The sequence below is a fragment of the Mobula birostris genome, chromosome 12 (genome assembly GCF_030028105.1).
Source record: "Mobula birostris isolate sMobBir1 chromosome 12, sMobBir1.hap1, whole genome shotgun sequence".
NCBI lineage: Eukaryota > Metazoa > Chordata > Chondrichthyes > Myliobatiformes > Myliobatidae > Mobula > Mobula birostris.
This window is the reverse complement of record NC_092381.1, coordinates 21703654-21715871: the sequence shown is the minus strand read 5'-3', so window position 1 is coordinate 21715871 and position 12218 is coordinate 21703654. Positions and strand designations below refer to the sequence as shown.

General features: G+C 38.8%; 1 protein-coding gene across 3 annotated transcripts in view; it reads left to right on the top strand.

Moving 5' to 3' along the window:
- glmna (glomulin, FKBP associated protein a) overlaps positions 1-12218 on the top strand; it is a 55778-nt gene that overhangs the window by 16763 nt on the left and 26797 nt on the right. For all 3 annotated transcript variants that reach the window (XR_011887967.1, XM_072273431.1, XM_072273430.1), the window contains 6 exons: positions 204-329; positions 6571-6690; positions 7275-7383; positions 9305-9551; positions 9658-9760; positions 10610-10800. Coding sequence is in view for 2 of the 3 variants with exons in the window: in XM_072273431.1 (XP_072129532.1) it covers positions 204-329; positions 6571-6690; positions 7275-7383; positions 9305-9551; positions 9658-9760; positions 10610-10800 (896 nt within the window). In the remaining variant the exon portion in view is untranslated. The remainder of the gene's footprint in view (positions 1-203; positions 330-6570; positions 6691-7274; positions 7384-9304; positions 9552-9657; positions 9761-10609; positions 10801-12218) is intronic.

Below are 12218 nucleotides of genomic sequence, written 5' to 3'. Positions count from 1 at the left end.
GGAGTTGGATCACTGTTTAGCAAGTAAATAGCTGAGTGGGCCCAGAGGTTAAATACCCAACTCTGGCCCTGCTGCTTCTTAATTTATATGTACATTGCAATAAATATTTGTAATATGCAGATGTTTCAATTGAGATGGTATTGGTTAAAATTGTTTACAATTGTTTCACGTTCAACGTAAGAGAGTTGTTTTACTTCTTTTAGCGAGATTTACCTGAAACAGAGTTTAAAGAAGAAGATCACAGCTTATTTCAGTTGGCAACCTGCCAGTGCCTGGAAGAAGGGTATGCAGCTGAACTTTTGCAAATTCTGCAGGATGCACAAAATAAGGTAACTATTATAATTTCAGCAATTTGTAATATCGATTGAGTACCCTTATCCGAAATGCTTGGAGCTGGAGGTCTTTTGGATTTTTTTGGATTTTGGACTATATAATGAGATAGCTTGTGATCTCAAAATAGAGGGACATCCCTTTAGAACGAAGCTGAGGAGGAATTTCTTTAGCCAGAGGGTGGTGAATCTGGAATTTGTTGACCCAGGTGCTTGTGGAGGCCAGGTCACTGGGTGCACTTAAGGGAGAGGTTTATAGTTTCTTGATTGGTCAAGGTGTGAGAGGATATGGGGAGAAAGCAGGAAAATGGTGTTGAGAGGGAAATGGTGGAGCAGACTTGATGGGCCAAATGGCCTAATTCTACTCCAGTGTCTTATAGGATCACATTTCCGACTCTGAATTTATGTTCAATCTGTAGGCAATCTTTGTCTTACACTTGTTCATGTACTTAACAGAAAAAATTATTACATACCATTAATATGAAATTATAATGTGTGCAATGTAACAAAAACAGCATTGAGAGAATACCTGAATCAGAGAATGCACTCAGACCGATGGTTTGAGTTGTGTCTATTTTAGTGCAAGAAGCTTCATGAACAAAGTGGATGAGCTTAGAGTGTGGATCAGTACTTGGAGCTATGATGTGTGGCCATTACAGAGACTTGGATGGCTCAGGGGCAGGAATGGTTACTTAGACTAGAGTACCAGGCTTTAGATGTATCAGAAAGGGCAGGAAGGGAGGCAAAAGAGGTGGGGATGTGGCACTGCTGATCAGAGATAGTGTCACGGCTGCAGAAAAGGATTAAGTCATGGAGGGATTGTCTACTGAGTCTCTGTGGGTGGAAGTTAGAAACAGGAAGGGGTCAATAACTCTACTGGGTGTTTTTATAGACCACTCGATAATAACAGAGACATCAAGGAGGAGATAGAGAGACAGATTCAGGAAAGGTGTAATAACATCAGGGTTGTTGTGGTGGGAGATTGTAATTTTCCAAATATTGATTGGCATCTCCTTAGAGCAAGGGGTTCAGAAGGGGTGGAATTTGTTAGGTGTGTTCAGGAAGGTCTCCTGACACAATATGTAGATAAGCCTACAAGAGGACAGGCTGTACTTGATCTGGTATTGGGAAATGAACCTGGTCAGGTGTCTGGTCTCTCAGTGGGAGAGCATTTTGGAGATAGTGATCTCAATTCTATCTCCTTTACCATTGCATTGGAGAGTTATAGGAACAGACAAGTTAGGAAAGCGTTTAATTGGAGTAAGGGGAAATATGAAGCTATCGGGCAGGAAGTTGGAAGCATAAATTGGTAACAGATATTCTCAGGGAGATGTACAGCAGAAATGTGGGAAATGTTCAGGGAATATTTGCGTGGCGTTCTGCATAGGTACGCTCCAGAGAGACAGGGAATAGACGGTAGGGTACAGGAACCGTGGTGTACAAAGGCTGTTGAAAATCTAGTCAAGAAGTAAAGAAAAGCTTACGAAAGGTTCAAAAAGCTAGGTAATGATAGAGATCTAGAAGATTATTTGGCTAGCAGGAAGGAGCTTAAGAATGAAATTAGAAGAGCCGAAAGGGGCCATGAGAAGGCTTGGCGAACAGGACTAAAGAAAACCCCAAGGCATTCTACAAGTATGTGAAGAGCAAGAGGATAAGACATGAGAGAATAGAACCAATCAAGTGTGACAGTGGAAAAGTGTGTATGGAACCGGAGGAGATAGAAAAGGTACTTAATGAATACTTGGCTTCAGTATTCACTATGGAAAAGGATCTTGGCGATTGATTTACAGCAGATTGAAAATTTTGAGCATGTAGACATTATGAAAGAGGATGTATTGAAGCTTTTGGAAAGCATCAAGTTGGATAAGTCTCCGGGACAGGACGAGATGTAGCCCAGGCTACTGTGGGAGGTGAGGGAGGAGATTGCGGAGCCTCTGGCAATGATCTTTGCATCATCAATGGGGATGGGAGAGGTTCCAGAGGATTGGAGGGTTGCAGATGTTGTTCCCTTATTTAAGAAAGGGAGTAGAGATAGCCCAGGAAATTATTTACCAGTGAGTCTTACTTCAGTTCTTGTTAAGTTGATGGAGAAGATCCTGAGAGGCAGGATTTATGAAGATTTGGAGAGGCATAATATGATTAGGAATAGTTAGCTTGGCTTTGTCAAAGGCAGGTCATGCCTTACAAGCCTGATTGAACTTTTTGAGGATGTGACTAAACACATTGATGAAGGTAGAACAGTAGATGTAGTGTGTATGGATTTCAGCAAGGCATTTAATAAATTACCCCATGCAAGGCTTATTGAGAAAGTAAGGAGGCATGGGATCCAAGGGGACTTTGCTTTGTGGGTCCAGAATTGACTTGCCCACAGAAGGCAAAGTGTGGTTGTAGACCGGTCATATTCTGCATGGAGGTTGGTGACCAGTGGTGTGCCTTAAGAATCTGTTCTGGGACTCCTTTCTCTTCGTGATTTTTATAAATGACCTGGATGAGGAAGTGGAGGGATGGGTTAGTAAATTTGCTGCTGACACAAAGGTTGAGGGTGATGTGGATAGTGTGGAGGGCTGTCAGAGATTACAGCGGGACATTGATAGGATGCAAAACTGGGCTGAGAAGTGGCAGATGGAGTTCAACCCAGATAAGTGTGAGGTTGTTCATTTTGGTCGGTCAAATATGATGGCAGAATATAGTATTAACAGTGAGGCTCTTGGCAGCGTGGAGGATCAGAGGGATCTTGGGGTCTGAGTACATAGGACACCTAAAGCTGCTGCACAGGTTGACTGTGTGGTTAAGCACATGGTGCATTAGCCTTCAACTGTGGGATTGAGTTTAAGAGCCGAGAGGTAATGTTACAGCTATATACAGCACAGTCCTCCAACTGGTCAGACCCCACTTGGAGGACTGTGCTCAGTTCTGGTCACCTCACTACAGGAAGGATGTGGAAGCTATAGAAAGGGTGCAGAGGAGATTTACAAGGATGTTGCCTGGATTGGGGAGCATGCCTTTTGAGAATAGGTTGAGTGAACTTTGCCTTTTCTCCTTGGGAGTGGCGGAGGATGAAAGGTGACCTGATAGAGGTGTATAAGATAATGAGAGGCATTGATTGTGTGGATAGTCAGAGGCTTTTTCCCAGGGCTGAAATGGCTAACATGAGAGGGCACAGTTTTAAGATGCTTGGAAGTAGGTCCAGAGGAGATGTCAGGAGTAAGTTTTTTTTATTCAGAGTGGTGAGTGCGTGGAATGGGCTGCTGGAGATGGTGGTGGAGGCAGATACTTTATGGTCTTTTAAAAGACTCCTGGATCGGTACACGGAGCTTGGAAAAATAGGGGGCTATGGGTAACCTTGTGTGTGGCGTGTGGCCAAGTGGTTAGGGCGTTGGGCTCACGATCTGAAGGTCATGGGTTCGAGTCTCAGCCAAGGCAGCGTGTTGTGTCTTCGAACAAGGCACTTAACCACACACTGCTCTAGTCCACCCAGCTGAAATTAGGTACTGGCATCCTATCCGGGGGGGAGTCTCGTACTCTGTCACTTCACGCCACAGAAGCCAGCATAAGCACAGGCCTGATGGGCCACAAAGGCTCAGGACAGATTTTAACTTTAAAATGGGTAACCCTAGGTAATTTCTAAATTAAGTACGTGTTCGTGGGCCGAAGGGCCTGTATTGTGCAGTAGGTTTTCTATGTTTCTGTGTGTATTTTACTTCTTTTAGGTTTATATAAGGCATAAAAACAATCAGCATTGTAGACTTGTTCTGGTGTTGGATTTACAACAGTGATGATCTTGGCAAACTTATGAATGAATTTCTCTGCTGTTTCATTATCAACAGACACTTTAAATGTAAAGTTTTTAAAAACATTTTAAAAGTATAATGCTATGCCTTTTCCTAAACTTCTGCAACCAGCCTGCTGAATATTCATAATTCCACTTTCAGTTTGTTGAAAATAACCAATTTCCCCCGGGATTAATAAAGTATGACTATATGTGATAGATCTTTGCTTGTTTCGTGATCAGCATACTGTTAAGTGGCATACGTTTACTCCGTTGATGAATCCACTCTTTCAATCCATGATTGAGATCCTCATTTTTTGCTTTATGTAGTATTTTTCCATTTTTCACTAACTTTTAATTACGTATGTGAGATGACTTCTCAGCACTGTCTATGGTGTGCAGAGACCTGTGCATTGCCTAGGAACCTTCCCAGTACCTTGTGTAATTTTCCATTTGTGACATCATAGTTGCGGATTTTGGAGGTTTTCGGATTTTGAATTTTCTTTTAAGGGGTACTCAACCTGTATTAATCTCATTTTCATTCAAAAGTAAGATATGTTATTAACGTGGATATACAGTGGATGCTGGTTAATTGGGACACATGTGGACCATTATATTTTTGCCCCAATTAAGCGGCTGCCTCAATTAGCTGAAGTTTCATGGAAATCGTTAAAAAGGTTTAAAAAAGACAAACTGAGTAACAAATTGTATATTTAAATGAAATACAGAACAAATTAAAATGCTGCGGTACTATAAAACTGTGTATTAGTTCCTAATAGTTTTTGACGGAGGAATTAATCCAGTGTAGCAATGGACAGATCAGTGCAGACACCAAGTGGATTGCCTTCATACAACGTTATCAATGATTACAACCATTTTCATTGCAACATTCAAGATGATTGATATCTTCAATTTTTTTGCAGTTCCTAACTTGTTGAAGTAGTGAAATCATTTCATTTTCACTCCTGTCCTTTTCTGGTATTGCCAAGCTTGAATGCTTGAAACTGCAGTGAGCAAAACGGTTCTGAATTGTCTGGTTGCTTATCTCTCGCCAACTATCAGTGACAAAACTCACTGCTTTTTGAACACGGACACAACTGATGCTGCTTAAAAACTGCTCTAAGCAAGGTGTAGTCTCTATCAGCCACACAAGTGCATGCGATTGATGGTCTTTAGAACATGTTCAGCAGCAGTCTCCTGTCCCAATTAAATGGCGTAGTGTCCCAAATAAATGAAGGGAATGCTGGCAATTTTCTCTATTAGGTTTTGTTGTTTAAGAGCTGTTGCAAATACGAGGCTGCTCTGATTAACCAATGGCTTAATTAACCAGAATCTACTGTATATCATAATTTGAAACTTTTACTCTGGTAGTTAATGCTTCTAAACCAATTATTTTTGTTACGTAGTAAAGTTAACTCCAAAAGGTGCATTGCTCGATTTTTAAAATTTGTGACAGCATCTTTTAAAGTTAGATTAGTTAAGAAAACTAAAAGCACTGTTTTTTTTAAAATTTCTGGTTATAGACAAGTTGGTTCAACAATTTGGTAATAGCTAAAACAGTATATTTCTGTGCTCTTCTCTACAATTCTTTAGTGATGAAACAGTAAATATCACACAATTCAAAGAAGCTAGTATAATTGAAGTTGCTAGCATTGAATCCTGATGTGAAGAGCAAGTCTTGATTTTGTCTTTTTAAATGACTGCCCAAAGGTGATAAATGGTTTGAATATTTAGTTCTAAGAAGAAATCTTTTGCACTTCCCATTGCACCGTAACAACATCTTTGGTTGCAGATATTGTTTACTGATAGATTCATTGATAGATCAATGAATGAAATCATGAAAATATAGAAACCCAATATAACTACAGTGAAATTTGATTGCAAAACTAAAATGTTAACCTTATAAAATTTCCAAAAGATCAAGGAGGCAGTGTCTTATTTGTGTTCCCTAGTTTGGGAAAAAAAAATCTTTTCATGGGCAGGAAAAAGCAAATATATTTAACATGTGGTTTATTTTACATATTATGCTCAAAAATTGATCTATGTTTGAAATATTGCCCCTATTTTTACTTATGCAATTTACACAGGAAAGACCAATAAATTGCATAATTTGATTTCTATTTTGTGAAACTGAGGAAGTCAAAATTTCCTTTCTATAAAATAATAGCTGTGACAGTTTAACACATCTTCGTGATTGCAATATGGTGCAGTCTAGATTATGTACTGAATAAATCAGATTGTACTCAAAGCTACAACTTGGAATTGAGATTGAAGCTAACAACTCCCTTCTGAAACACTTTTAAATGGAATCTTTTGCGGTAGGATGGAAAGATTAACTATCATTATGTAAAGCCAGGGCAACTGTGCAATCTTTTTTTCCTAACATGTAGAATGAAATATCTATATATTTTGTACCCATTTAATTTATAATTGTATTTTATGTTTCTTCTCTTTGCATTTAATATCTTACAGGACTTTGTTCACTTCATGGGCTGGAATCTTGTTGGTCCTGTTGTTAATTGTGTGTTGAAAGATGAGCAACGGTTGCAGGACAGGGAAATCTGCTTGAAAATACTAGACCATCTTGTGGAGGTAAGAGAGCATATACAGAGTAGGATCTATAAGTTTGAGTGTAATTTTTTTTTGGTTCTATTGCACATCTGAAGAAGAAAGAATCTTGGCCTGAGCAACATGAATAAAATAAGATTATCTAGTCAATTTTGCTTTGAGAACTTGCTGTGCCTACTTAGCAGTTGTATTTCTGTTAATTTCAGAAAGTCTGTGAAGAACTTGATGACATGCAAATTTTGAGTGCTCTGTACAATAAATCTCTTTTAATAACTTTATCTTTAACATAGATTTATGAATGCTCAGGTAGATCTTTTGTAAGTTTCTGTCATAGATAGTTTGGGCGAGGACTAGGCTTTGAAGTAGCACCCAAATTTAGTGCTTAGCTCACTCTTGGCAGTCAATTTCATAAAGTGAAAGTTCATTAAGTTGCCACATGATGGCGTGATAAATAATGTTCTCTCAAGGAACTTGTGATGGGCATAATTTAAGAAATACAGAGTTATTTCTTAAATTATGAGAATATAATTTATCTCATTCTTGGTTAACTTTAACATCATTCAAACTGATACAAATTTGCTTCCCTAAGATATACTCCTTTCTTGCAGATAAGTAACCCAAAGGAAATTCTGCTGGGTTTACTTGAAAAGATTGAGGATGCTTGTGGAAAAAATATATCTAAAACCGTCTTGCTCCTCCTGCAGCCACTTCAAACAGGTAATTTGAGGGTGCCACTTAATATTCACTTTATTGAAAGTTTGTACTTAGTTTACTCAATGTACGTACTTCAAGACTGTTATATTGTATTACAAGGAAAGAGTTTATCTTAATTACAGGAGCTTTAGAAATCTGTTGTGTTTCTAATAGATGTTGTTATTTCACTCCACTATGCTAAAGAAGAAATTACAATATTAGGAAATAACAGGTCATCTGAATTTATTTCATAAAAGAACCACTTCTGTTAGACACATTTCTTTTGCTGATCTGGATTTTGCAGCCAAGCAGCAAAACGGCCGCCCTCCCCAGCAATAGAAAAGAAAGTTGCCAAGCAGCAGTCCCTATCCTGTGTTCTGACATTGCTTTCTGCCAGACATCATTACTTCAAAGAAAAACCTGGAATCTGGTAAAAGTAATGCCCGGAATCGGTTAGGGAGCTAATGGTATGGAATTCTCAGGGGCCAGCATGTAAAAAGCAAAATTTTTAACTTGAGGACAAAGAGTTTAATGAACAGTACAGTAAAATCTGAATCAGGATCAGATTATTATGTTATGAAATTTGTTTTGTGGCAGTAGTACAGTGTAATACATAAAACAACCTATAAATTGTAATAAATAAAGTAAGTATAATGAGGTAATCTAGTAATCTGTAGTCTGATTATTCAGAAAACCCAGTGAATCAGCATTTGGGTCACATAGTGATGATTTCCATGCTCCCTTTATACATGCCTGGTTCTGCTTCCTCTGCTTTCCTTGAACTCGCCAGGCTCCTGTTTCCTGCACTTCTTTGCCCTACTTCCTGTGTGCCCTTCCAACTTACCAGATTCACTGGAAAACTTATAATACTATGTAACATCTAAAAAACTGAATTGAAATGTATGGGGTTACTAAATCGAATACTTCTAGTACTCCAGAAGATTTTCCATCAGTCATGCCTGTGCAAGATTAACATGGTTTTATTTACTGTTATGGTTTGGTGTGTATAAAGATACACTGATGCTGTTTGCAACAAATGTAAGGTTTTTTTAAAGAGTATTTTGCAGTGAGGATTTTTAAGTCAGAGGAATGGGTCCAAAGCAGGCTGAGTTTATATGTGAGGCCTCACTTGGAGTATTGTGAGCAGTTTTTGGCCCCTTATCTTAGAAGGGATGTGCTGACACTGGAGAGGGTTCAAGGGATTTTCACAAATGATTCCAAGATTGAATGCCTTGTCATATGAAGAGCATTTGATGTCTCTGGGCCTGTATTCACCAGAAATCAGAAGAATGAGGGTGACCTCATTGAAACCTATTCAATGGTGAAAGGCCTTGATAGAGTGAATATGAAGAGGATGCTTCCCGTGGTGAGTGAGTCTAAGACCAGATGACACAGCTTCAGATCAGACGGGCATCCTTTTAGAGCAGAGATGAGGAGGAATTTCTTCAGCCAGAGTGGTGAATCTGTTGAATTCTTTGCCACAGGCAGCTGTGGAGGGGAAATCTTTACGTATATTCGAGGCAGAGAGTGATAGATTCTTAATTTGTCAGGGCATGAAGGGATACAAAGAGAAGGCAGGAGATTGGGGCTGAGAAGAAAAAAATGCATCAGCCATGATGAAATGGCAGAGCAGACTTGATAGGCCTATGGCCTAATTCTGCTCCAATATCTTATGGTCTTATGTGCTTAACCCTTGAAGTTCCTGAGACTGTTTTGTAGTGTTTCCATGGTGAATGCTGACAGTTCCATTACAGTCACAAAAGTTTGGCCATTATATTGCAAATTGATTAATTTTCATTTATTTAAGTATTTCTTAATTGAGATTTTCAATATGTTAGCTCTTACCTTTGTTTTCCTTGTGTTAACTGCACCTTAAACTATAAGCAATTCCATTTTTAAGGGAGTTTTAATTTCAACAGTCTAACAATGACGCTTCTTTTCCCAGTGCTATTAAAAATGAAACACAAAAAGGCATATTCTGTGGGATTGTCTCTTGCAACCATTCAGAGCCAACTCTCCACACTACCAGTACCTATTAATGATGAGCAACATTATCAGGATGATTATGAGCTTTGCAAGTGCTATATGGCCATTAGCTCATTTGTTAAACCATTTGTGGATGAAGTGACTCAAACAACAAATTCCAAGAGAGATCCTTCCTATTATGAACTGAAGGAGGAACTACTCAAATTGTAGGTACTTAATTTTCAATTGGATGGTTTACATTCTTTATCTGTGCTTTGGTCAGATAAATTAATCTGTGCGTAACCTAATTGGTCTTTTTGCAATTGATGATAGCTTTATGAAAAGTTTGGAATACCCACTGCTCTCAGCACAGTTACAGCCATTAACCGACGAGATTGAAGGCAATTCATTAAGAGCTTTTGCTGCGGAAACCGTCGTAAGTTTAATTTGTCCCCTCTTGTTTAATTCACACAGTAATTCACTCAGGCCGTTCATCTGTGTTTGCAATGGAATTAACTTAAGCCTCTTAAGTATTTACTTGATGTCAGATGGTTCGTAAAATGGTTCATAATATTTTTATCTTTATCATTGAGTTGTACTTGAATGAAAATATCTTGATTGCACTAATCATAATTGCGAAGTAAGTGCTAATATGGAGTTCAGTTAATATCCATTTGGTTTTGTATACACCTTGTGTGGGTTATAGTCAAATTTCTGTTTGAAAATTTTGAGCTGGTTCTTGTATTCCACATAGAAAGTTTGCATTTCAAGAGGTTGGAGGTGTTGGAAAGATCTTCAATGTTTTAAGAAGAGGTGAAATAAAGGCATATAACCTGTAAATTTTCAAGATTCCTCTAATAACTCATCCTGTCTCTGTGGAATGCATAGATGGTACAGTTTGAAAGCTAAATGAATGCTGATCGTCAGGGATGTAAACAGAATGGCTATGCCTTGAGCTGAGTGGCAGACAAACTTTCAGATTTGTAATTGAATGAATTCTATCTCTAGAGTGCAGGATTCAAGAAACATATTAGTGTATTTTTCATTTGAGCTAAAATAAGTGAGAATTTGAGAAAGAAAGCTTATCTTTGCAGAGCATGATGCAACAATTTATGAAGATCTGCCAAAAATGATATAGCACAGTTCATTTTTGACTGCAAAGTTAGGTTGAGGAATCAGTTCCTGAATTAAATCACTGAGACCAAATATTTTCATGTATCAACTTGTATATGAATTTAATGGAGAATTTTATTTACAGTGAAATGAGTGCCATCATCTCTTGCAGGTTTTCTTGGTGGCAATTGGTGAATCACTTCCTGTACTGATGTTTCATCAGTTGTTGAAGTCCAGAAAGAAATTGCAGGAGATTAACCCTCTGAAAGAAGATGTAAAATACCCAACCAATTCACTGGCAAGCTTGGCATATCTTTTATTTGTTCAGCATATTGGTATCGATCAATTTCCAGCTGTATACAGGTGTGTGGAGATGAGGGTCCAATGTTGAGAACAATATTCTTGAGAATGATGGGGCATGCTGCAGCTTTAGAATCTTAGTGCTTTTTGTTGACAACAATTTATGAAGATTTGTCAAAATTAATATAATTGTTGCGCTCTTAAGCTGCTCTCTTGAATTTAAGACTCAACCCTACAATATCATCAGCTTGAAAATTCACTTTTGTAGGAACTTGTAATTGGAATTGGTTTATTTGTGTCACATCTACCAAGTTACAAATCAAATTCAAGTTTAATTATGATTCAACACACAAAATAGCAGGCGCACACAGTCACACAAAAGAAAACATATATAGCTCAGGTCCTGAGCAACATGTCCCTCAAGTTGATGGTGCATTTCCCAGCAGTGTGCAAACACATGCTTGCAATTCAGCCTGTCATTCCACTGATTGAACACTGTAAGACAGCACAGACAGGAGAGGCCAGTCCCCAGTCGAGCATGGATGCCATGCTACACTGCCTCCGCCTTTCCTCTCCTGGACTGCAGCAAAGAGGCCGCTGTGCCTGAACACGCCCCCTTCTTAATGGAAGTGAAAAGCTTGTCTTACATACAGTTCATACAGATAATTCATTACACAGTGTGTTGAGCTAGAATAAGGTAAAATGATAATGTAGATTAAGGTGTAACAGCTACAGAAAAAGTGCAGTGCGGGTAAACAGTAAAGTGTGAGATCACAGTGAGTTCAACAGTTCATTTATCATACTAAAGAATCATTTAATAGTCTTATAATTTTGGGTTAGAGCTGTCATTGAGCCTAGTGCTGTACGCTTTCAGGCTTTTGTATCTTCTGCCCAGTGGAGGAGGGAAGGAGAAAGGATGTCTGCGATGGGTGGGGTCTTTGATTATGCTCCCTTATTTACTGAAGCAGCAAGAAGTATAGGCAGGGAACTTTGCAGTTTCTTGAGGTCATGTGCAGGACCTCATTTGCCATATCAAGCTGTTCCTCATCCAGACTGTATGTTTTCTAGGGCAGCAGCCCCCAACCACGGGGCCGCAGAGCATGTGCTACCGGGCCGCGAGGAAACGATATGAGTCAGCTGCACCTTTCCTCATTCCCTGTCATACACTGTTGAACTTGAACATAGGGTTGCCAGCTGTCCCGTATATTGGGCTAAATTGGTTTGTCCCATACGGGACCGCCCTTTTCCCGTATTTCCCCCGCTAAGGTACAGCATTCCTATGAAACCTTTCATGCCAAAATGGCATGAAGCGAAGAAGCAACTACCATTCATTTATATGGGAAAAATTTTTGAGCTTTCCCACACCCAAAAAATAATCTACCAAATCATACCAAAATAACACATAAAACCAAAAATAACACTAACATATAGTTAAAGCAGGCATGATATGATAAATACATAGCCTATATAAAGTAAAAATA